This window comes from Cherax quadricarinatus, chromosome 40, assembly GCF_038502225.1.
Source record: "Cherax quadricarinatus isolate ZL_2023a chromosome 40, ASM3850222v1, whole genome shotgun sequence".
Classification (NCBI taxonomy): domain Eukaryota; kingdom Metazoa; phylum Arthropoda; class Malacostraca; order Decapoda; family Parastacidae; genus Cherax; species Cherax quadricarinatus.
The window spans coordinates 17,088,504-17,115,764 of record NC_091331.1 but is presented as its reverse complement, the minus strand read 5'-3'; the positions used below and the strand labels follow the sequence as shown (position 1 = coordinate 17,115,764).

The 27,261-nt window shown below is 39.6% G+C and overlaps 1 protein-coding gene across 8 annotated transcripts in view; it reads left to right on the top strand.

Moving 5' to 3' along the window:
- The window catches only part of LOC128687168 (formylglycine-generating enzyme), a 191,559-nt gene that overhangs the window by 116,014 nt on the left and 48,284 nt on the right, over nt 1-27,261 (top strand). For 7 of the 8 annotated variants that reach the window (XM_070092743.1, XM_070092741.1, XM_070092746.1 and 4 more), the window contains exon 6: nt 14,698-14,771. The exons of the other annotated variant lie outside the window; for it this stretch is intronic. In XM_070092743.1, coding sequence (XP_069948844.1) covers nt 14,698-14,771 — 74 coding nt within the window. The remainder of the gene's footprint in view (nt 1-14,697; nt 14,772-27,261) is intronic. 8 annotated transcript variants of the gene reach the window in all.

Sequence of the window (27,261 nt, the reverse complement as noted above, 5' to 3'; positions counted from 1 at the left end):
ACATTGGCATCAGTGACATAGATCTACATGTGTATACACTATTAACTCTTTCAGGGTTTCGGACGTACTAGTACGGCTTACGCACCAGGGTTTTTGACGTACTAGTACGCTTAAATTATAGTGCCCTCAAATCTAGTGAGAGAAAGTTGGTAGGCCTACATATGAAAGAATGGGTTTATGTGGTCAGTGTGCACAGTATAAAAAAATCCTGCAGCACACAGTGCGTAATGAGAAAAAAAACTTTGACCGTGTTTTTGGATTAAAACAGCAACTTTGCACTGTATTTTCGTATGGTATTTATTGTTGTATTCTAGTTTTCCTGGTCTCATTTTATAGAATGGAAGACATATTACAGAAATTGAGATGATTTTGACTGGTTTTACAATGAAAAGTACCTTGAAATTGAGCTCAAAGTAGCAGAAATGTTCGACTTTTACCAAAGTTCAAAAGTAAACAAATCATGCTAAGCGTCCAATACACGTCAACTGGTGAGTCTTATGTTCTTTCACAAGTGCGCTGATATTATTTATACCATTTCTACACTAATGCAGTAGTCTGCATAACAGTAAATCTTCTATTTTTTTGTGAGAATAAAAATTCAAAGTGGAAAGAAAAAGAATGTAAGAGGGGCATGGAGATGTGACTAATGAACAGAGGAAATGTTATTTTAGTGCCAGGAATATCTTTCTTGTTTATTCTGGACCCTATTTGGAAATTGGCATCTTTTGAAATTTGTGTGAATTTGGCAAAATTGCTAAATTCTGACCACTGTATTGGATAGTTGAAATTGGTAAATGGGTGATTTCTTGTACTCATTTGATAGAAAAAATGGAGTTCTAGCGAAATAGTTATGGTTTTTGTCGACTAGTACACTGGAATTGGTCGAAAATAGGGCTCAAAAAGGCAAAATCGCCAATGCTTAAACATCGTCGAGACCGCTAACTTTGCGAGAGCATAATTCCGTAAGTTTTCCATCAAGTTTCATACTTTTGATGTCATTATGATTGGGAAAAGATTCTCTATCTTCTCATAAGAAAAAGTAATTTTTTTTTTTTTTTTTTTTTGGAAATTTGGGCTCTGGGAGAGGGCCTGGGGACCCTGAAAGGGTTAAGTGTAGATTGGAGTGCACTTTTGTGCTTTTTCTGTGATTTTTAAACATTATCCTGATTTAACAGACACTTGTGCAATTCCCCCATAAGTTTGTTATATAAAAAATCTAAATCTTTATTTTTAAGAAGCATATACAGAGGTTATAATGTTTGAGAAGTTCATTTTATTTACAGGCTTCATACAGTTACGAAAAAAATATTTGATACAATTATATAAGCAGTTATAATAATAAAATGAGCAAAAGCAACGGTAATAGTAACACTTAAGAAAATGCATTAAAATCACCATTTTGGCATCTTGTTTCCTTTGGGATTCCTCATTCCTGAGGTGGTGATAATATGCAGTCCTTTCCCAGGCAGAAGTGCATTTGTGTGTTCCTCTTTTGAATGAGCGTCTAAACATGTTGAAGAACTCAATGTGCTAGTTTAGCTTGATTTTGGTGAAGGCTCTTGGCCCAAGAAATTGGAACTACCTCTCATTCTGCAGCCATTGCATCACCTCTACAGATTTAGCACTTCCAAGTAGGACCGAAATGACATTATAAGTTTCTTTTCCCTATGTGTGGGTTATTTATGTACAGGAGGGCTCAGCTTATATGGCAGGTTAGGTTCAAATCTACCGCCATAAAGCGTAAACCGCCATAAACTGAATAACTTTTTTTCTCAATTTTTAAATGCATATCAATGCCTGATAACATATTTACACTATCATATATTAAGTTAGCAATAGAACTAGGTCTAAAAAACAATAAAAAAGTAAAATGCATATACAGTACACTCATTACTTACCTAAAAATATTTTCAGCCTTAACGTATGGTGAGAGATGATGAGTAATTATTGTAGGAAGTCAGAAGATGGCTTGGTGCAAAGGCACAGTGTGACTAGTTTGATCTTCAATCCACACCAGTAAAATTTTTCCATGTCAGCAATAAGGTTATCACGTTTTCTTATAACTTTAGTGTTCACTGGTGTAGCACTTTTAATTTCATGCAAGACTTTCTCCTCAAGTTCATTTAAAATAAGAGCCTTATGGCTCACTTTTTTTCTTTTATCACAACTGCCCTTAGATGTCATCATAACACAAAAATAGTACGTATATATAATATGCATAACAACTCTAAAACACTTGAAACTTTGGAAAGTTTCCAGATGGAACGGAGGCCCAGAGCTCATTGCAGCACACCCAGGTTCACTTGTAGAAATAAAGATTATTATTATTATTAATTTTTTTTTTTTTTCAACAAGTCGGCCGTCTCCCACCGAGGCAGGGTGACCCAAAAAAGAAAGAAAATCCCCAAAAAGAAAATACTTTCATCATCATTCAACACTTTCACCACACTCACACATTATCACTGCTTTTGCAGAGGTGCTCAGAATACAACAGTTTAGAAGCATATACGTATAAAGATACACAACATATCCCTCCAAACTGACAATATCCCAAACCCCTCCTTTAAAGTGCAGGCATTGTACTTCCCATTTCCAGGACTCAAGTCCGACTATATGAAAATAACCGGTTTCCCTGAATCCCTTCACTAAATATTACCCTGCTCACACTCCAACAGATCGTCAGGTCCCAAGTATCATTCGTCTCCATTCACTCCTGTCTAACACGCTCATGCATGCTTGCTGGAAGTCCAAGCCCCTTGCCCACAAAACCTCCTTTACCCCCTCTTTCCAACCCTTTTGAGGACGACCCCTACCCCTCCTTCCTTCGCCTATAGATTTATATGCTTTCCATGTCATTCTACTTTGATCCATTCTCTCTAAATGACCAAACCACCTCAACAACCCCTCTTCTGCCCTCTGACTAATGCTTTTATTAACTCCACACCTTCTCCTAATTTCCACACTCCGAATTTTCTGCATAATATTTACACCACACATTGCCCTTAGACAGGACATCTCCACTGCCTCCAACCGTCTCCTCGCTGCTGCATTTACCACCCAAGCTTCACATCCATATAAGAGTGTTGGTACTACTATACTTTCATACATTCCCTTCTTTGCCTCCATAGATAAAGTTTTTTGACTCCACATATACCTCAATGCACCACTCACCTTTTTTCCCTCATCAATTCTATGATTAACCTCATCCTTCATAAACCCATCCGCCGACACGTCAACTCCCAAGTATCTGAAAACATTCACTTCTTCCATACTCCTCCTCCCCAATTTGATATCCAATTTTTCTTTAAATTATTTGATACCGTCATCACCTTACTCTTTTCTATGTTCACTTTCAACTTTCTACCTTTACACACATTCTCAAACTCATCCACTAATCTTTGCAATTTTTCTTTAGAATCTCCCATAAGCATAGTATCATCAGCAAAAAGTAACTGTGTCAGTTCCCATTTTGAATTTGATTCCCCATAATTTAATCCCACCCCTCTCCCGAACACCCTAGCATTTACTTCGTTTACAACCCCATCTATAAATATACAGTGGACCCCCGGTTAACGATATTTTTTCACTCGAGAAGTATGTTCAGGTGCCAGTACTGACCGAATTTGTTTCCATAAGAAATATTGTGAAGTAGATTAGTCCATTTCAGACTGCCAAACATACACGTACAAACGCACTTACATAAATACACTTACATAATTGGTCACATTTGGAGGTAATCGTTATGCGGGGGTCCACTGTATTAAACAACCATGGTGACACTACACATCCCTGTCTAAGACCTACTTTTACCAGGAAGTATTCTCCCTCTCTTCTACACACCCTAACCTGAGCCTCACTATCCTCATAAAAGCTCTTTACAGCATTTAGTAACTTACCACCTATTCCATATACTTGCAACATCTGCCACATTGCTCCTCTATCCACTCTATCATATGCCTTTTCTAAATCCATAAATGCAATAAAAACTTCCCTACCTTTATCTAAATACTGTTCACATATATGCTTCAATGTAAACACTTGATCTACACATCCCCTACCCACTCTGAAGCCTCCCTGCTCATCCCCAATCCTACATTCTGTCTTACCTCTAATTCTTTCAATTATAACCCTACTGTATACTTTTCCTGGTATACTCAGTAAACTTATTCCTCTATAATTTTTACAATCTCTTTTGTCCCCTTTCTCTTTATATAAAGGGACTATACATGCTCTCTGCCAATCCCTAGGTACCTTCCCCTCTTTCATACATTTATTAAACAAAAGTACCAACCACTCCAACACTATATCCCCTCCTGCTTTTAACATTTCTGTCATGATCCCATCAGTTCCAGCTGCTTTACCCCCTTTCATTCTACGTAATGCCTCACGTACCTCCACCACACTTACATTCTGCTCTTCTTCACTCCTAAAAGATGGTATACCTCCCTGGCCAGTGCATGAAATTACCACCTCCCTTTCTTCCTCAACATTTAAAAGTTCCTCAAAATATTCTCGCCATCTACCTAATACCTCCCTCTCCCCATCTACTAACTCCCCTACTCTGTTTTTAACTGACAAATCCATACTTTCCCTAGGCTTTCTTAACTTGTTTAACTCACTCCAAATTTTTTTTCTTATTTTCATTAAAATTTCTTGACAGTGCCTCCCACTCTTTCATCTGCTCTCCTTTTGCACTCTCTCACCACTCTCTTCACCTTTCTTTTACTCTCCATATACTCAATTCAATTCAATTCAATTCAAAGTTTATTCTCTATAAAGATTACAATGTTGAATTTACAGAATTTGGTTGTTGTGTGGTTTACATGTAGTTAAATAATGATTACAGAGTGTACCACTAGAACACCTAGCATGGCTAGGCATTTCGGGCAGACTTAGTTTAATTCTTTATTTTAAAATATTACAAATTATGAGGTAAGTTGGTATTATGGCTAAGTGACTAAATACTAGTTTGTGAGTTTAGCAATGTGAATGCTTTTGTTTTGGCACAGTACATAGTTTCAGTATTGGAGTATCATAGGATTCATTATTTTAAGATTGAGATTAATATTTCTGTTTATGGTCAAATGGGTGAGTGAGTGTAAGTGTGAACCACCAGGTGGTATTCGTGTAGTTAGTTGATGGGGTTTATCAGGGAGATAAGATGTTTTCTAATGGTAGTTTTGAAGGTGATGAATGTGTCTGCAGTTCTAGAGTTCTCAGGTAGGGTGTTCCAGATTTTAGGGCCTTTGACATACATTGAATTTTTGTAAAGGTTTAGTCGGACATGGGGAATGTCGTAGAGATGTTTATGTCTGGTGTTATGCCTGTGGGTTCTGTCACAACTATCAAAAAAGCGTTTTAGGTCAAGGTTGATATTGGAGTTTAAGGTCCTGTAGATGTAGATTGCACAGTAGTAAGTGTGGATGTACTGAACAGGGAGTAAGTTTAGATCTATGAAGAGTGGGGGGGGGGGGTGTTGCCAGGGATGGGATTTAGTGATTATTCTTACTGCAGCTTTTTGTTGGGTTATTATTGGCTTTAGGTGTGTTGCTGCAGTTGATCCCCAAGCACAAATAGCATAGGTGAGGTATGGATAAATAAGTGAGTGGTATAGTGTGAGAAGGGCATTTTGCGGCACATAGTATCGTATCTTGGAGAGGATCCCAACTGTTTTGGATACTTTTTTGGTTATGTGTTGGATATGGGTGCTGAAATTCAGGTTGTTGTCAAGGTATAGGCCTAGGAATTTGCCCTCATTATGTCTGATAATTAGAATGTTGTCGATCTTAATGTTAATTTGTGCATCTCCTGCTCTGCTACCAAACATAATATAGTAGGTTTTGTCAGTGTTAAGCGTAAGTTTATTGGCTGTCATCCAAGTCGATATTTTGATCAGCTCCTCGTTAACAATGGTGTTGAGGGTGGCAAGATTAGGGTGAGAGATGATATAAGTCGTGTCGTCAGCAAAGAGAATGGGTTTCAGGTGTTGGGATATGTTTGGAAGATCATTGATGTATATGAGGAAGAGCAGGGGACCAAGGACACTTCCCTGCGGAACTCCAGTATCAAGTGGCCGTGTTGTTGATGCTGTGTCTTTAATGGTAACATACTGATACCTATTAGTAAGGTAAGATTTGAAATAAGCAAGCGCATGGCCTCTTATACCGTAATGGTCAAGTTTGTGGAGTAGGATGTCGTGGTCTACTGTGTCAAAAGCTTTTCTTAGATCAATAAAAATTCCTAGTGGATATTCCTTATTTTCCAATGCTGTGTAAAGCAGATCTAGCATTTTTATGATTGCATCATTAGTGCTTTTATTTTTCCTAAATCCAAATTGGCAGGGGTTGAGTATGTTTTGAGCCGTTATAAATGAATACAGTCTCCTGTGCACGAGTTTCTCAAGGATTTTGGATAGCAATGGTAAGTTTGATATTGGCCTATAGTTGTTTAAGTCTGTAGGGTCACCACCTTTATGTATTGGTGTAACCCTTGCCATCTTGAGTAGTTTTGGGAAGGTGCTAGTTTCTAGTGACTTGTTAAAAAGTAATGAAATAGCATGCGAAAGGATATGGGCCGCTCGCTTGTACAGTAATGGTGGGACATTAGACAGATTCCCTGAGTTGTTTTTAAGTGACTTTATAATCTCGGTGACTTCCGAGGGTTCAGTTGGTGCAAGATAGAAGGAATTTGGGAAATTCCCATCTAGGTAGTCCCCGGCATGGGCATTAGTATGTGGGATTTTATTGGCGAGATTAGATCCTATGGTTGAGAAGAAGTCGTTTATCTTGTTAGCTGTGTCAGTGGGATGTAGTGGTGTTCCATTAGGTTTAGTTAGGACAATATTCTTGTTTTTTTTTCAGTTTGTGGGTCCCTAGAATCTGAGAGAGTGTTTTCCAGGTCTTTTTTATATCTCCTCTAGTGTCTGTGAATCTACTGGAGTAGTATAGTTGTTTGGCTTTCTTTATTACTTTGGTGAGAACTGATGAATAGTGTTTAAGAATATCTTTGTGTATTAAGCCCTGTCTATATTGCTTTTCATATTGGTGTTTCTTGTCAATGGATTTCAGAATGGTGCTGGTTAGCCATGGGCAACCAAGCCGTTTGTTTGTGATCTGTTTCGTTTTTATAGGACAATGTTTGTTGTATAGTCTAAGTAATTTGTTAAGAAAAATGTCTGTCCAGTCATCTGTTCTTCTTATAACACTTCTGCTTTGTAAAAACTTCTCGTAAGCTACCTTTTTCTCCTTTATCACACCCTTTACTTCATCATTCCACCAATCACTCCTCTTTCCTCCTGTCCCCACCCTCCTATAACCACAAACTTCTGCCCCACATTCTAATACTGCATTTTTAAAACTATTCCAACCCTCTTCAACCCCCCCACTACTCATCTTTGCACTAGCCCACCTTTCTGTAGCATGTTTCTTATATAATTTTGAAAAATGTCGTAGAGTAATGAAAATGTCTATAATAACATAATATATGACTGTTAAAGTGCCCCAGAGTGATTATTATTATGCTTATTGCATCTTCAACAATAGTTAGACACTCTTAGCTAATTTTTCGCCTGGCATAGCTACTCCTACTTTGTAATGATGCCAAATAGTGATTTTAATGTACCTGCATGCCAGCACAATGTGTAAGTTTATTTAGGTACATTATTATTATTATTATTATTATTATTATTATTATTATTATTATTATTATAATCATAACTAAGTGCTCAACCCATAAGGGTTATTTAGGTACAGGTACACTTAAGTACAATTATCAGTACCATCTCAGCCATAGACATACCTTGCTCACTGAGGTTAATCGTTTCTAACTTTGCACTTTAAGAAACTTACGATTCTTCTTTTGATCACAACTACCCTTATATGTCATTGTAACTGTAACACAAAAAAGAGTATACAGTGGACTCTCCGTTTTCATCAATTTTCATTATCGCCGATTTCGGTTTTGGCCAGCTTTTTTTTATCAATTTTTTGGCTCCATTTTTGTCGATTACCTCATTTTTTGTTGATCGTATAGAACCTGTCCAGTGCCCAGCACACAGACAAAGCCGCCTCCTACACCATTCTCAGCCAGTGTAGCATTGTCTCTTGGTGAGTGAACATATCCTGCCAGGTCATACGAAACATTTCGTAATAATCCATTGTTTTTGCCACTTGTTTATTGTGTGTGACTGCTAAATAAGCCACCATAGGCCCAAAGAAAGCTTCTAGTGCCAGCCCTTTGGTAAAGAATGTAAGAAACACAATGTAATTCAAGAAAAAGTTTGTAGAAAAATACGAAAGCAGTTGGTGCTGGTAGAGGGTGGTAGTGATGGTGGTAGAGGGTGGTAGTGATGGTGGTAGAGGGTGGTAGTGATGGTGGTAGAGGGTGGTAGTGATGGTGGTAGTGATGATGGTAGTGATGGTGGTAGAGGGTGGTAGTGATGGTGGTAGTGATGGTGGTAGAGGGTAGTAGTGATGGTGGTAAGGGTGGTAGTGGTTGTGATGTTGGTAGAGGGTGGTAGTGATGGTGGTAGAGGGTAGTAGTGATGGTGGTAGGGGTGGTAGTGGTTGTGATGCTGGTAGAGGGTGGTAGTGATGGTGGTAGAGGGTAGTAGTGATGGTGGTAGGGGTTGTGATGCTGGTAGAGGGTGGTAGTGATGGTGGTAGAGGGTGGTAGTGTTGTGATGGTGGTAAAGGGTGCCTTCTTAAGTGATTCTACTAACTCCTCCAATATTGTTGGAGTTATATAGGGCTACAGAAAACACGCCGCCTCAGCTGCAGCCTTCTCCAACATTATGGACGGCTTATGCTCACAGTGTTGTGTTGTTACAAACATAATAAGTCATTATGTTTGTAACAACACAACACCTGTTGTTACAAACATAATGACTTATTTTATTCATTCTAGAGTATATGTCATGTTTCTGTGTTGTTAATATTGTTTATTATGTCATATTAGTTGAATTGTGATAGATAAATAAGCCATAGAGTTGATATTAGTGTCATATTCTCCGACAATAAACTCCCCTCCCCCGGTCTGCCATACACTAACAAGTCTTTTCAATAAAGGTAAGTGTGATATTAAATGCTCATTTATACATTTTATTAGTGCTTTGTATTTATTTGTCATTCTTTTCTGCATGTAAATCTATATTTAAGCTAGGGAAGTGACCCCTGATAAGGACTTGGTACCTAGAGTCCTTATGGAAGGGGATTTCCCTTTCAAACAGTAACCTCTCTTCCCTCTCCCCTCCTCCCTGTCTTCCATCCATCAACAACAGCCTTCAGTAAAGGTAAGTGTCATGTGTAATGTTCGTTCTTTTGTGCATGTAACTCTATCTTTAAGGTAAAAAAATTTTTTTGTTGATGCTTCTGGGTGTCTGGAACGGATTAATTCTATTTACATTATTTCTTATGGGGAAAATGGTTTCAGTTGTGGCCGATTTTAGTTTTGGCTGATGGCTCTGGGACGGATTAAACACGAAAACTGAGGGTTAAATGTATATAAAGTATGCAGTAACTTTAACACACTTGAAGCTTTGGAAAGTTTCCAGACATAATTGGGAGATGTGTAGCTCATGGAGGATGTAAACAAACTGAGAGTAGACAGGTAGCATGCAGATGCTGGAGTAGTGTATCAGGAGTTGTATAAACAAATTTTGTGGTATAATTTAACCATATGACTGTTTTGGTCGTATATATACGTCTTACGAGCCACCGTGTTTGACGTATGTATACTCATAAATTCTAGCGGTTTCAAATCAAGCAGGAGAAAGCTGGTAGGCCCACATGTGAGAGAATGGGTCTGTGTGGTCAGTGTGCACCACATAAAAAATCCTGCAGCACAGTGCATAATGAGAAAAAAAACTGACCGTTTTTTTTTAATTAACCCTTTCAGGGTCCGTCCCGTAGATCTACGGCTTTACGTTCAGGGTCCAAACCGTAGATCTACGCCATGAGCTCAGCTCACTCTGATAAACTGTGAGTGGTACATTTGGGCCTAGATATGAGAGAATACATCTATGTGGTATGTGTGCACCACATAAAACACATCCTGCAGCACACTGTGTATAATGAGAGAAAAAAAATGAAATCATGATTTTTCGATTAAAACAGCAACTTTGCAGTGTTTTTTCGTATGTTTTTTATAGTTGTATTTGCGATTTCTTGGTCTCATTTGATAAAATGGAAGACATATTACAGAAATAGAGATGATTTTGATTGGTTTTAGCATTGGAAATGGCTTGAAACTGAGCTCAAAGTAGCGGAAATGTTAAATTTTTGCCGATATTCAAGAGTAAACAAACGACCTCACACGTCTAATACACGTCAGCTGGTGGGTCTAATATACATTCACAAATATGGTGATGATATTTATACAATTATTACAGTATTGCATAACAGTAAATCTTCTATTTTTTGGTGTGAATAAAAATTCATTATGTGAATAAAAAATCAAAATGGAATTTATTTGTAAAGCCTCAAAACATAACTAATGAACAGAGGAAATGTTAGTTTAGTGCCAGGAATGCCTACATTGTTCATTCTGGACCCTATTTTGAAATTGGAATATTTTGAACTTTGTGTTAAATTGGCCAAATTAACAATTTCCGATCACTTTATTTTGTAGTTGAAACAGTTGACTTGGCGATTTCTTGTGCTCAATCGATAGAATAGAAGTAATACTAGTGAAATAGCTAAGAATTTGGTTGATTGGAATAATGTAATTGGCCTAAAATGGGAGTCAAAGTCGGCAAAATCGCCGATTCGTAAATATCGCTGACACATCAAAATTCGCGAGAGCATAATTTCGTCAATTTTCCACCAATTTTCGTACTTTTTGTTTTATTACCTTCACAAAAAGATTCTCTACGATTTCATAAGAAAAAATAACAAATTTTTTTTTTGAAAATTCTTGGACACTGGTGCGTGACTCCAGATTTGGGCCTTGGACCCTGAAAGGGTTAAAACACCAACTTTGTGGTCTATTTTCGTATAGTATTTATGATTCTATTCTCGTTTTCTTGGTCTCATTTGATAGAATGGAAAACATATTATAGAAATAGAGGTGATTTTGGTTGGTTTTACTGTGAAAAGAACCTTGAAATGGAGCTCAAAGTAGGGGAAATGTTTGATTTTTGCCAATGTTCATTAGTAAACAAATGATGTCATTGTCCAATAAATGTCCAACTAGCCATTCTAATATGCAGTCATGAATGGGTTGACATTATTTATATAATTATTACAATATTGCAGTAGTCTGCATAACAGTAAATCTTCTATTTTTTTTATGAATAAAAATTCAAAATAGAAAGTAAGAGTGATATCAGAGGGGCCTGGAGATGTCGTTTTGATAAGGACCTGCCTCGTATGGGCCAGTAGGCCTTCTGCAGTGTTCCTACATTCTTATGTTCTTATGTTCTTAGAAAATGTTAGTTTAGAGCCAGGAATGTCTACATTGTTCATACTGGACCCTATTTTGAAATTGGCATATTTTTTAATTTGTGTGAAATTGGCCAAATTGCCAATTTCTGACCACTTTATTGGGTAGTTGAAATTGGTAAATGGGCGGTTTCTTGTACTCAATCGATAGAACAAATGAAGTTCTAAAGAAATATTTATGAGTTTGGTTCACTGGAACAAGGGAATTAGCTGAAAATAGGGCTCAAAGTGGGGGAAATCGCCGATTCGTTAATATCGCTGAGGTCGCTAACTTCGCAAGAGCGTAATTCCATCAAATTTCATACTTTTGGTGTTATTACCATCGGGAAATGATTGTCTCTCATTTCATAAGAAAAAATAATATTTTTTGTTTTTTAAATTTTTGCGACACCAGGAGACACCTCAGGATTTGGGGTTGCGACAGTCAAGGAGTTAATATATCCATATTAGTAAAGTGCCATAACGCAGGGCTATCCTGTATTGTGTTGTTGTTGCTATTATTATTTTTTCTTTTAACACACCAGCTGTCTCTCACCAAGGCAGGGTGACCTGAAAAAGTAATTTATAAAGAAATTTATACAGAAGGGGTTACTAGCCCCTTGCTCCTGGCATTTTAGTTGCCACTTATGACATGCATGGCTTACGGAGGAAGGATTCTTCTCCACTTCTCAATGGAGATTATTATTTTGTGATATAGATTAATTTTTTTACTGGATGGACAGGTAATTCAGGAAAAGCCCTCATTGCCATGACCAAAAGCTTCACCAAGGTTATTGTAGATCTAAGACTTATAATGAAAAATTTTCTGAGGAATAAAATACCACCTATATTGATAACATTCGCTGGTACGTACATGTTGTATGTACTTACATACATACAGTGGAACTTCGGTTTTCGTGATTAATCTGTTCTAAAAAGTCTGACAAAAACTGAACCTTACAAAAACTGAAGCAATATTTCCCATGAGAAATAATGTAAATCCAATTAATCTGCTCCAGACACCCAAAAATATTAACAAAAAATACAATACGTAGAGAATAACTATAGTTTTACATCCAGAAAACAACGAGAAATAAATATAAATGACTAATGAAATGGATAAATGAATATTTAACGTCACTTTTACCTTTATTGAAGACTCTTGTTGGTGTATGGAAGACGGCGAGAAGGGGAGAGGGAGGAGGAGAGGTTATTGTTTGGAAGGGAATCCCCTTCCATAAGGACTTCAGGTATCAAGGCCCTATCTGGGGTTACTTCCCTTCTTTGTCTTTTACTGGCACTAGGGCCAGCTTGAGTCACTGTACCCTTGTCGTACAAAAAATTTGTCCAGAGAGGTCTGTTTCTGGCATCTCTTTAAGAATTGCCTAAAATGGGACAAGGCATTGTCGTTGAACATGTTGCAGACACGGCTTGCAACAGCTTTGTTGGGGTGATATTTCTCCACAAAACTTTGCAACTCGCTCCATTTTGCACACACGTCCTTAATCACTGAAGAAGGCACATTCTCCCCTCTCTCTTCCTCCTCTGAAGCAATTTCCTTGGCTGCAGTCAGTTGTTCCAGTTGAAGGTCTTACAGCTCTTCAGTGGTTAGCTCTTCCCTGTGGTCATCCACCAACTCTTCAACATCCTGGCCACTCACATCCAACCTCATGAACTTCCCAGAAGACACAATAGGTTCCACAATAGGCGTAGGGTCGTCTGGGTCAGCCTCAAACCCTTCAAAATCTTTCTCAAGGACACATTCTGGCCACAGTTTTCTCCAAGCAGAGTTCATTGTCCTGGAAGTCACTCCCTGCCAAGCCTTGCCTATAAGGCTTATGCAATTGAGGATATTGAAGTGATTCCTCCAGAACTCTTAGGGTCAGTTCAGTGTCCGAGATCACTTCAAAGCACCTTCGAAACTGCTTTAGTGTAGAGTTTTTTGAAGTTTGAAATGACCTCCTGGTTCATGGGCTGGATGAGAGTGGTATTAGGGGGCAAGAACTTCACTGTGATGAAACTGAACTCCCCCAACAATTGGTCTTCCAAGTCTAGAGGATGAGCAGGGGTATTGTCCATTACCAGGAGGCGCTCGAGTGGCAATTGTTTTTGCAGGAGGTGTTTCTTCACACTAGGGACAAACACTTCATTGATCCACTCAATGAAAATTTGCCTTGTGACCTATGCCTTATTGTTAGCCTTTCACATCATGCACAATTTATTCTTGATGACGTTGTTTTTCTTGAACACTCAGGGATTTTCAGAGTGATACACCAGTAAAGGCTTCACTTTGAAATCCCCACTAGCATTACCAGAGAACAAAGGCTTGTCCTGGTAGCACCTTTTCCTCCTGCGTGATGTAGGTCCTCTTTGGCATTTTCTTCCAAAAGAGGTCTGTTTCGTGACAATTGAAGATTTGGGGGAAGAATCCTTCAGCTTCTACATACTCCTTGAATTCATCAACGAATTCTTCGGCCCCATGTTTGTCCGATTTTGCAACCTCACCATGCCTTACCACACTGTGTATGCCAGTTCCGGGCATTTTCTTTGCAAGATCTGCATGTAACTGCCCTGCCTTTTCTCAAATTATCGCCTCCAAAACACTATCTTCTGCTAACTGTTTTTCGTTGATCCACACCAACAATAACAACAACTCAACATCTTTGATTGTTTGCAATCTCTGTTTCATTAGCATATTTACCCCTTTCGCAACATCAGCTTCCTTGATATTTTTTTTCTTCGCCAGGATGGAACTGATTGTTGATACAGACTTCCCATACATCCTGGCAAGATCGGCCACATGTACGCCACTTTCGTACTTTGCTACGATTTCTTTCTTGAACTCTATCGTGTTTCTCGCTTTCTTTATCAAAGGGCTGGCACTCAAAACTTATTTAGCTTATTTAGCAGTACCACTCGATAAAAAAGCACAAAAAACAATGGATTATTACGAAATCTTTCAGATGAACGTGCGGGGTGATGCTCACTCAACGAGAAACAGACAAACTGAGTCACAAATGCATGGGATGCTTTGTGTGGGCGCTTGAGTGGCAGAGTCACGTGGATGCGTTTGGTATGGACTATTTTCAACTCTGAAAACCGAGCGGATGTACGAAAACTGGGACAAAATTTTGGTGAAGAAAGTTGTCAAAAACCAAATCCTACGAAAACTGGGGCATACGAAAACTGAGGTTCCACTGTAAATGCTTCTGATGACCTTAAAATATTGCAGCAATCCAGTTCTGTGCATATAGAATTTATTCATATAATTTTTCAACAGCGGGGTGCAAACGCTGGAGAAGACAAGGTCAAGAAGGGAGGCTCATATATGTGCACCAAGGGGTACTGCTACAGGTAATGTAACTTTATATAGGTCATATGACAGGCAATTGCAATATTAATGGAAAAGACACTGGTAAATTTGTATTCATACAGTGATGCATATTCATAAGAAGCAAAGTAAGTATTGCTTACCCTGTAAGAATTCTTCACATCAGAATTAAACCATCTTTTTGTTTATTGAACATATTCTGTATATTGCTGGCCATAGGTTGACCTCAGCAGTGAGACTGGGGGTTTGGGGGACTATACCTACTCTCAAATAATCAGAATGTTACATAACCCCAGACATAATCAAGAAAAAGGGGGTTATTCTGTGGGTTTAGAAAAGAATTCCCAGAGCTTTCTTTCAGTGGTTAAACAATGGTATAAGCCAGCTTGTAGGAAGAACAGCACTATGCTTTCTGGGAAACATTTAACATGACATTTTGTGTAGGTCTGGACAAAGCAAACCTCACTTGTTACCTTTAGGGATGTGCCAAAGTATTGGTATCAGTGAGTATTGTCTAATGATGGTATTGTTATTAAAGAGTATCAGGTAATTTTGATGTATCATTAGCAGTGGTTGTTGGCTAGTTTTGATGGTATCAGCATTGGCCTAAAATTGAGTGTCAGTATCAGCAAAGATTTTGGTATCATTGCGCCACTAGTTACCTCTCCTTTGACCTTTCCTGAGCTTGACCTCAGGGTGCTAATTTGCCATATAAGACGACTTGTACAGATAAAGTTCACTGCTGGACAAAATGATGTAATAAATGTTTCTCCTGCAAACAGTGTCTTTTCACTTGCTTTTCAGTAACTGAAGTGTAACAGTAACAGCATTTTAGGATTTTTGTCTTTGAAATCACAATTTAGTGTTAACATGTTAGAAGTTAAACATAAATTTATCACAGAAATGTGAAATTTTATAAAGCTGAATAACTTAGAAAAGGCTTACAATTACGTAGTTAGCCTTCTGCTGATTATTGCATATTTAGAGAGTAGGTTCTTTGCTTTGAATTAAATTAAGATTTTCTTACAGAAATTCTCAACGTCAAGAGAGTGCAAAGCTATCATTTAAGAAAGAACGATTTCAAAATCTTCAAAGCGATCCAGGATTTTATAGCAAAGTTAATGATCATTTTGCTTTAACATTGAGAATCATCCCATTAAACTGTTTAGAATAGCAAGCTAACTACTTATTTATTTGTTAAATGAATCAATTAAAATATTTATTAAATACAGTGGTACCTTGGGATACGAACTTAATGCGAGTGCCGATACCTAACGAATTTGGTCCCATAAGGAATAATGTAAATTAGATTAGTCCATTTCAGACCCCCAAAACTACACTTACAAAAGCACTTACATAAATACACTTACATAATTGTTCGAGTTTTGAGCTGTTTGTATCCCAAGGTACCACTGTATTCATTTTTCACATGTATCAACAAAATTACCAGGTTCATTGCTTACCTTGGCAATTTTATCAAAGACACACCACTTGTTATACAGTACTAAAATCTAAAACTATCTCCTGATTTAATATCACTTTGTTTCATGAGATATACTAGGGCCCCGCTTTACGGAGTTTCACCTTACGGTGTTCTGCAAATTTTTTTTTTTTTTTTTCAACAAGTCGGCCGTCTCCCACCGAGGCAGGGTGACCCAAAAAAGAAAGAAAATCCCCAAAAAGAAAATACTTTCATCATCATTCAACACTTTCATCACACTCACACACTATCACTGTTTTTGCAGAGGTGCTCAGAATACAACAGTTTAGAAGCATATATGTATGAAGATACATATGAACATAAAGATACATATGAACATTTCAAATTATGACCAAAACTCGCTATACGGCTCCTCTCACCTGACTTTCTAATATGGTCGCCGTGCACCACCTAGTTTGTTTACATTCTCCATGAGCACTGCATCTCTCCATTATGTCTGGAAATTTTCTAAAATTTCAAGTGTTTTTAAGTTATTTCATGTTTTATATATACATGTATATATATTTTTTTTTAACAAGTCGGCCATCTCCCACCGAGGCAGGGTGACCCAAAAAGAAAGTAAAACCCCAAAAAGAAAATACTTTCATCATCATTCAACACTTTTACCTCACTCATGCATAATAAACTGTTTTTGCAGAGGTGCTCAGAAACACAAAAGCTTAGAAGCATATACGTATAAACATACACGACATATCCCTCCAAACTGCTAATATCCCGAACCCCTCCTTTAGAGTGCAGGCATTGTACTTCCCATTTCCAGGACTCAAGTCTGGCTATGTAAAACTAGCCGGTTTCCCTGAATCCCTTCACTAAATGCAGTGGACCCCCGGTTTACGATCAGCTCCCAATGCGACCAATTATGTAAGTGTATTTATGTAAGTGCATTTGTATGTGTATGTTTGGGGGTCAGAAATGGACTAATCTAATTCACAATATTCCTTATGGGAACAAATTCGGTCAGTACTGGCACCTGAACATACTTCTGGAATGAAATAATATCGTAAACCGGGGGTCCACTGTATTACCCTGCTCACACTCCAACAGATCGTCAGGTCCCAAATACCATTCGTCTCCATTCACTCCTATCGAACACGCTCGTGCATGCCTGCGGGAAGTCCAAGCCACTCGCCCACAAAACCTCCCTTACCCCTTCCTTCCAACCTTTTCGAGGATGACCCCTACCCTGCCTTCCTTCCCCTACAGATTTATACGCTCTCCATGTCATTCTACTTTGATCCATTCTCTCTAAATGACCAAACCACCTCAACAACCCCTCTTCAGCCCTCTGACTAATACTTTTATTAACTCCACACCTTCTTCTAATTTCCACACTCCGAATTTTCTGTATAATATTTACACCACACATTGGCCTTAGGACATCTCCACTGCCTCCAACCGCCTCCTCGCTGCTGCATTCACACCCATATAAGAGTGTTGGTACTACTATACTTTCATACATTCTCTTCTTTGCCTCCATAGATAACGTTTTTTGACTCCACATATACCTCAACGCACCACTCACTTTTTTTCCCTCATCAATTCTATGATTAACCTCATCCTTCATAAATCCATCCACCGACACGTCAACTCCCAAGTATCTGAAAACATTCACTTCTTCGATACTCCTCCTCCCCAATTTGATATCCAATTTTTCTTTATCTAAATCATTTGATACCCTCATAACCTTACTCTTTTTCTATGTTCACTTTCAACTTTCTACCTTTACACACACTATATACATACACAAATAACCCACACATAAAAGAGAGAAGCTTACAATGACGTTTCGGTCCGACTTGGACCATTGACAAAGTCACACTAACCGGAAGTGGAGCAGGACGGCTATATATAGGCAGGAAGAGGTGGTGGTGGTGGTAGTAGTAGTAGTAGTAGTAGTAGTACAAGAATGGTATATAATACCGACAAGATGAAATTAAGACACATGCGCAACACCCGGGCATCCCCATCGTAGACGTTTCGCCATCCATCCAGCCACTGGATGGCAAAACGTCCACAACAAAGACAACCAGACGCTGCACATGTGTCTTAATTTCATCAGTAGTTGTAGTAGTAGTAGTAGTAGAAGAGGTAGTAATAGTGGTAGTGGTAGAAGTGGGAAATAAGGAGGACGAGCCAGTCAAATACAAAGGAAGGGGAGCACTGCAAGAGAGCTAGGTGCCCACTGAGGGAGAGCAAGCACACAGAGGTGCGTGAAAGGGGAAGTGGGAAATAAATGAAGAAGGAACAGAAACAAGAGACAGAAGAGAGAAAGACAACCCAGAGGAGAAAAGGAAAGAGGAAAGGGGAAGAGGGAGAAGAAGAAAAAGAAAAAGAAAAAATGAGGAGTCAGGTTAAGTCACGGGTGTTCTGAAGTTTGGAGCATTTTACAATGTAGTGGGAGAGGAAGGCATCTACAGAGACGAAGCCAGGGCTAAGGTTCATACAAGGAAAGTTGTGTATTAGAGAGGATTCAACTAGACGGCGACTGTTCGGACCGAAACATCGTCGTAAGCTTCTCTCTTTTATGTGTGGGTTATTTGTGTATCGTTCCAGTCACGGTATTGTGCCTTTTTCTTGTTATTTATACACTATATACATGTATGTATGTATATGTATATATATACAGTGGACCCTCAACCAGCGATGGCATCGATTAACGATAAATCTGACTAGCGATACATTTTATCGCCAAAATTTTGCCTCAATTAGTGCTAAAAAACTCGACCAACACTAATCGTTCCGTCTGAGACGTGTCCACTTCTGGCCAGTGTTTACAAGCCAGCCAGCCACCGCGGTCGCTTCCAAGCATACAATCGGAACATTTCATATTATCACAGCCTTTTTAGTGATTGCACCTGCAAAATAAATCACCATGGGCCCCAAGAAAGCTTCTAGTGCCAACCCTACAGCAAAAAGGGTGAGAATTACTATGGATATGAAGAAAGAGATCATTGCTAAGTATGAAAGTGGAGTGCATGTCACCGAGCTGGCCAGGCTGTACACAAAACCCCAATCAACCATCGCTACTATTGTGGCCAAGAAAATGGCAATCAAGGAAGCTGTTCTTGCCAAAGGTGCAACTATGTTTTCGAAACTGAGATCGCAAGTGATAGAAGATGTTGAGAGACTGTTATTGGTATGGATAAACGAAAAACAGATAGCAGGAGATAGCATCTCTCAAGCAATCATATGTGAAAAGGCTAGGAAGTTGCATGACGATTTAATTAGAAAAATGCCAGCAACTAGTGGTGATGTGAGTGAATTTAAGGCCAGCAAAGGTTGGTTTGAGAGATTTAAGAATCGTAGTGGCATACATAGTGTGATAAGGCATGGTGAGGCTGCCAGTTTGGACCAAAAAGCAGCTGAAAAATATGTGCAGGAATTCAAGGAGTACATAGACAGTGAAGGACTGAAACCTGAACAAGTGTTTAATGGTGACACTGACAATGTTGTGAAACACTTTAGGAATGTCATAAAGGAACGGGAGGTACAGGCCTCTATGGGCAGATATGTTGTGCGACAGAGGTCCAGTGACTCTCAAGCTGGTCCTAGTGGCATTAAAAGAAGAAGGGAAGTAACCCCGAAAAAGGACTTGCCACCTCAAGTCCTAATGGAAGGGGATTCCCCTTCTAAACACTAAGACCATCAACACACTCCCCTCTTCCCATCCCATCAATCATCACCAGATCTTCAATAAAGGTAAGTGTCATGTAACTGTGCATGTCTTCTTCAGTTTGTGTGTATTAAAATTAATATTTCATGTGTTAAATTTTTTTTTTCAATACTTTTGGGTGTCTTGCATGGATTAATTTGATTTCCATTATTTCTTATGGGGAAAATTAACTTGACTAACGATTATTTTGACTAACGATGAGCTCTCAGGAACGGATTAATAGCGTTAGTCGAGGGTCCACTGTATATACAGTGGTCCCTTGTTTTTTGTAATTAATCCGTTCCTGGAGGAGCTACTATAAACGAAATTTATGATTTGCGAATCAGTTTTCCCCATAAGAAATAATGTAAATACAATTAATCCGTTCTTGACATCCAGAAGTATTAAAACAAAAAAATTTTTTACATGAAATATACATGTAGTACATAAACAATACAATGGGAAATGATGAATGAAACATTAACAGCATAACACTTACCTTTATTGGAGATTCTTCTTAGTGTATGGGAGACTGGAGGAGGAGAGAGATTGGATTGTTTATAATTTGGAAGGGGAATCCCCTTCCATCAACACTTGAGGTACCATTTGCTTTTCTGGGGTTGCTTCTCTTCTCTGTTTCTTAATGCCACTAGGACCACCTTGAGAGTCACTGGGGTCCTGTCTCGCAAAATAACTGTCTAGAGAGCTCTGTTTCTGGCTTCTCTTTAACACTTCCCTAAAATGGCCCAAGACTTTGTCACTGTACATATTGCCAACATGGCTTGCAACAACCTTGTTAGGGTGATGTTTCTCCATAAAGCTTTCCATCTTACCCCACATAGTAAAAATCTCTTTAATTTCTGAAGAAGGCACCTTCCATCTCTCTTCCTCCTCCTCTGCAGCAAGATTCTGAGCTGCGATCTGTTGCTGTTCCTGCTGAAGCTCTTGCAGCTCCTCAGTGGCGAGCTCTTCGTTGTGGCCTTCCACCAATTCTTCCACATCTTCCAAACTCACATCCAACCCCATGGAACTCCCCAGTGCCACAACTGATTTTAAAACAGACATAGGCTCATCAGGGTCAGTCCCAAACCCTTCAAAATCCCTCTTGTCGACACAATCTGGCCACAATTTTCTCCAAGCAGAGTTCAAAGTCCTGGTAGTCACTCCCTCCCAAGCCATACCTATAAGGGAAGGAATGGAGGATGCTGAAGTGTTCTCTCCAAAATTCCCTTAGGGCCAAGTGAGTGCCTGTGGTCACAGTCAAGCACTTGTGAAACATTGCTTTTGTGTAGAGCTTTTTAAAGTTTGCAATGACCTGCTGGTCCATGGGCTGGAGGAGAGGAGTGGTATTCAGGGGCAAAAACTTTACTGTGATGAACCCAAACTCCTCGAAAATTAGGTCATCCAAGTTTGGAGGATGAGCAGGTGCATTGTCCATTACTAGCAGGCACTTGAGATCCAATTTCTTTTCCAGGAGATACTCCTTCACACTAGGGCCAAACACTTTATTGAACCACTCGACGAAAATTTCCCTCATGACCCATGCCTTACTATTAGATTTCCAAAACACACAATTTATTCTTCATAACATTGTTTTTCCTGAACACTGGGATTTTCAGAATGGTACACTAGTAATGGCTTCACTTCGAAATCCCCACTAGCATTAGCACAGAACATTAGCGTCAGCCTGTTTTTCATAGGCTTGTGTCCTGGCATTGCCTTTTCCTCCTGTGTAATGAAGGTCCTCTTTGGCATTTTCTTCCAAAAGAGGCCTGTTTCGTCACAATTGAACACTTGTTCAGGTTTCAGTCCTTCAGCCTCTATGTACTCCTTGAATTCATGCAAATATTTTTTAGCCGCCTTGTGGTCCGAACTGGCAGCCTCACCATGCCTTACCACACTGTGTATGCCAGTACGGTTCTTAAATCTCTCAAACCAGCCTTTGCTGGCCTTAAATTCACTCACATCACCACTAGCTGCAGGCAATTTCTTTACCAAATCGTCATGCAACTGCCTAGCCTTTTCACAAATAATCGAAGTCATAAGAGTATCTCCTGCTAATTGTTTCTCATTTATCCACACCAATAATAACTTCTCAACCTCTTTGAGTACTGGTGATCTCATTTTTGTCAGCATAGTTACCCCCTTTGCAACAACAGCATCCTTGATTTCCTTTTTCTTGGCCACTATGGAACATAAGGTTGTGTAGGGTTTCTTATAGATCCTGGCCAGTTCGGCCACACTTGTACCACTTTCATATTGTTCAATGATGGTTTTCTTAAATTCAATCATATTTCTCACCTTTACCACAGGCTTGGCACTAGGAGCTCTCTTTGGAGCCATGGTAGCTTATTTAGTACTTGCAAGCACTAAAATAAATGGAATATGAAATATTTCGCTGGAGCACGTGATGGGACCTTCGCTCACTGGTAAACAATGCCAGACTGGCTGCCGCCACGGCTCACGCCGTCGGTACGCGTCCTGGACGAACTACGACTCGCGAGTCAATCTATGAAAAGCGAGCCCATGTTTATACGAAAATATCTTTATGATTTCCGAAATTTACGATTGCCAAGAACTACGAAAAGCGAGGGACCACTGTATATACATACATATAGTATATATATATATATATACAGTGGACCCCCGCATACCGGACGCCTTGCATAACGGACAATGCGCATACCGGACGCTTTGATCGCTATAATTTTGCCTTGCATACCGCCCAAAAACCCGCTCAGCGCCCTTCGTCCGAGACGCGTCCAATGTGCGGCCTGAGCCACGCTCACATGTTCCGCCGGTGGCATTGTTTACCAGCCAGCCTCCGCGGTAACATCCAAGCATACAATCGGAACATTTCGTATTATTACAGTGTTTTTGGTGATTTTTTTCTGGAAAATAAGTGACCATGGGCCCCAAGAAAGCTTCTAGTGCCAACCCTACAGCAATAAGGGTGAGAATTACTATGGAGATGAAGAAAAAGATCATTGATAAGTATGAAAGTGGAGTGCGTGTCTCCGAGCTGGCCAGGTTGTATAATAAACCCCAATCAACCATCGCTACTATTGGTGGTACAGCTGCTGCTGCTGCTGTATCACCGTCAGCTGCTGCTGCACTGTCAGCTGCTGCTGCTGTACCACCGTCAGCTGCTCCTGCTGCTGTAGTACCGTCTGCTGCTGCTGTAGCATCGTCTGCTGCTGCTGTAGCATCGTCTGCTGCTGCTGTAGCATCGTTTGCTGCTGCTGTAGCATCGTCTGCTGCTGCTGCTGCTGTAGCATCGTCTGCTGCTGCTGTAACATCGTCAGTTGCTGCTGTAGCATCGTCTGCTGCTGCTGTAGCATCGTCTGTTGCTGCTGTACCACCGTCAGCTGCTGCTGCTGCTGTAGCACCGTTGTTGGTGTGGCTTATTGAGAATACCAAGAAACAATTAACCCCAGAGGATTTGCCACCCAGGATAGCCCAAAAAAGTCAGTGTCATCGAAGACTGTCTAACTTATTTCCATTGGGGTCCTTAATCTTGTCTCCCAGGATGCAACCCACACCAGTCGACTAACACCCAGGTGAACAGGGAAAATGCCTGGAACTAGTGCTCATATTGGTGAATTTAGAGCCAGCAAAGGTTGGTTTGAGAGATTTAAGAATCGTAGTGACATACACAGTGTGATAAGGCCTGTTCTGGAAGAAAATACCAAACAGGACCTACAGTACTCAGGAGGAAAAGGCACTCCCAGGACACAGTGTCTCATCAGTCATTGCTGCATCTTCAATAAAGGTAAGTGTCATTTATTCTTCATTTAGTAGAGTAGTACATGCACAATATATATTGTGCATGTACTACTCTACTATTGTGCATGTATCCTTCTCTTTGTGTGTAGGAAAATGTATATTTCATGTGGTAAAATTTTTTTTTTCAAACTTTTGGGTGTCTTGCACGGATTAATTTGATTTCCATTATTTCTTATGGGGAAAATTCATTCGCATACCGAACATTTCGCATAACAGCCAGCCCTCTTGCACGGATTAAGGTCGCTATGCGGGGGTCCACTGTATATATATATATGCAATAAGATCACAGTAAACAGGGGATCTGATAGTGAGGTGCTGGCCGGACCCCTTATATAGCTTCCTTCGATGCTTCACTTTCATAGTTCCTTGATAATGTGAGTAGTCACGAAAGCGCTTGGAATTTCTCTATTCTTTCAGAGTGGTTGTTTTGCATGCATATATATATATATATATATATATATATATATATATAGATTATATATAGATTATATATATATATATATATATATATATATATATATATATACAGTGGACCCCCGCATAACGATGGCATCACATAGCGATTTTTCCGCATACCGCTTACTTTTATCGCAAAATTTTTGCCGCGCATACCGATTAAAAACCCGCTCACCGATTTTCGTCCGAGACGCGTCCAATGTGCCCTCAGCCAGCCTCACATGTGCCGCCCGTCCCATTGTTTACCAGCCAGCCTCCGCGGTAACATCCAAGCATACACTCGGAATATTTCGTATTATTACAGTGTTTTCGGTGCTGTTTGTGGAAAATAAGTGACCATGGGCCCCAAGAAAGCTTCTAGTGCCAACCCTGTGGTAAAAAGGGTGAGAATTAGTATGGAAATTAAGAAAGATTTTGAAGGGTTTGGGGCTAACCCTGAGAAGCCTATGCCAGTTGTGGAATCCATTGTGCCTACTTCAAAAATTAAGGAAATGTGTGCACAGTGGGTTGAACTGCAAACCTTTATGGATGAAAATCACCCTGACACAGCTGTTGCAAGCCGTGCTGGTGACTATTTCAATGACAATGTTGTGGCCCATTTTAGACAAATCGTAAAGGAACGGGAGGTACAGAGCTCTATGGACAGATTTGTTGTGCGACAGAGGTTCAGTGACTCTCAAGCTGGTCCTAGTGGCATTAAAAGAAGAAGGGAAGTAACCCCGGAAAAGGACTTGCTACCTCAAGTCCTAATGGAAGGGGATTCCCCTTCTAAACAGTAAGAAGATAATGCTCTCCCCTCCTCCCATCCCATCAATCATCACCAGATCTTCAATAAAAGTAAGTGTCATGTAAGTGTGCATGCCTTTTTCAGTTTGTGTGTATTAAAATTAACATTTCATGTGGTAAAGAATTTTTTTTTTCATACTTTTGGGTGTCTTGCACGGATTAATTTTATTTCCATTATTTCTTATGGGGAAAATTCATTCACATAACGATTATTTCGCATAACAATTACCCCTCTTGCACGGATTAAAATCGTTAACCGGGGGTCCACTGTATATATATATATATATATATATATATATATATATATTATTAACACACTGGCCGATTCCCACCAAGGCAGGGTGGCCCGAAAAAGAAAAACTTTCACCATCATTCACTCCATCACTGTCTTGCCAGAAGGGTGCTTTACACTACAGTTTTTAAACTGCAACATTAATACCCCTCCTTCAGAGTGCAGGCACTGTACTTCCCATTTCCAGGACTCAAGTCCGGCCTGCCGGTTTCCCTGAACCCCTTCATAAATGTTACTTTGCTCACACTCCAACAGCACGTCAAGTATTAAAAACCATTTGTCTCCATTCACTCCTATCAAACATGCTCATGCATACCTGCTGGAAGTCCAAGCCCCTCGCACACAAAACCTCCTTTACCCCCTCTCTCCAACCTTTCCTAGGCCGACCCCTACCCCGCCTTCCTTCCACTACAGACTGATACACTCTTGAAGTCATTCTGTTTCGCTCCATTCTCTCTACATGTCCGAACCACCTCAACAACCCTTCCTCAGCCCTCTGGACAACAGTTTTGGTAATCCCACACCTCCTCCTAACTTCCAAACTACGAATTCTCTGCATTATATTCACACCACACATTGCCCTCAGACATGACATCTCCACTGCCTCCAGCCTTCTCCTCGCTGCAACATTCATCACCCATGCTTCACACCCATATAAGAGCGTTGGTAAAACTATACTCTCATACATTCCCCTCTTTGCCTCCAAGGACAAAGTTCTTTGTCTCCACAGACTCCTAAGTGCACCACTCACTCTTTTTCCCTCATCAATTCTATGATTCACCTCATCTTTCATAGACCCATCCGCTGACACGTCCACTCCCAAATATCTGAATACATTCACCTCCTCCATACTCTCTCCCTCCAATCTGATATTCAATCTTACATCACCTAATCTTTTTGTTATCCTCATAACGTTACTTTTTCCTGTATTCACCTTTAATTTTCTTCTTTTGCACACCCTACCAAATTCATCCACCAATCTCTGCAACTTCTCTTCAGAATCTCCCAAGAGCACAGTGTCATCAGCAAAGAGCAGCTGTGACAACTCCCACTTTGTGTGTGATTCTTTATCTTTTAACTCCATGCCTCTTGTCAAGACCCTCGCATTTACTTCTCTTACAACCCCATCTATAAATATATTAAACAACCACGGTGACATCACACATCCTTGTCTAAGGCCTACTTTTACTGGGAAATAATTTCCCTCTTTCCTACATACTCTAACTTGAGCCTCACTATCCTCGTAAAAACTCTTCACTGCTTTCAGTAACCTACCTCCTACACCATACTCTTGCAACATCTGCCACATTGCCCCCCTATCCACCCTGTCATACGCCTTTTCCAAATCCATAAATGCCACGAAGACCTCTTTAGCCTTATCTAAATACTGTTCACTTATGTTTCACTGTAAACACCTGGTCCACACACCCCCTACCTTTCCTAAAGCCTCCTTGTTCATCTGCTATCCTATTCTCCGTCTTACTCTTAATTCTTTCAATAATAACTCTACCATACACTTTACCAGGTATACTCAGCAGACTTATCCCCCTATAATTTTTGCACTCTCTTTTATCTCCTTTGCCTTTATACAAAGGAACTCTGCATGCTCTCTGCCAATCCCTAGGTACCATATATATATATTTATATATATATTTATATATATATATATATATATATATATATATATATATATATATATATATATATATATATATTTATAGGTAGTAGGTTGGTAGACAGCAACCACCCAGGGAGGTACTACCGTCCTGCCAAGTGAGTGTAAAACGAAAGCCTGTGATTGTTTTACATGATGGTAGGATTGCTGATGCCTTTTGTCTGTCTCATAAATATGCAAGATTACAGGCATGTCTTGCTACTTCTACTTACACTTAGGTCACACTACACATACATGTACACATTTATTTATACACACTCATCTGAGTTTTCTTTGATTTTATCTTAATAGTTCTTGGTCTTATTAATTTTCCTTTTATATCCATGGGGAAGTTGAATAAGAATCTTTCCTCCGTAAGCCATGCG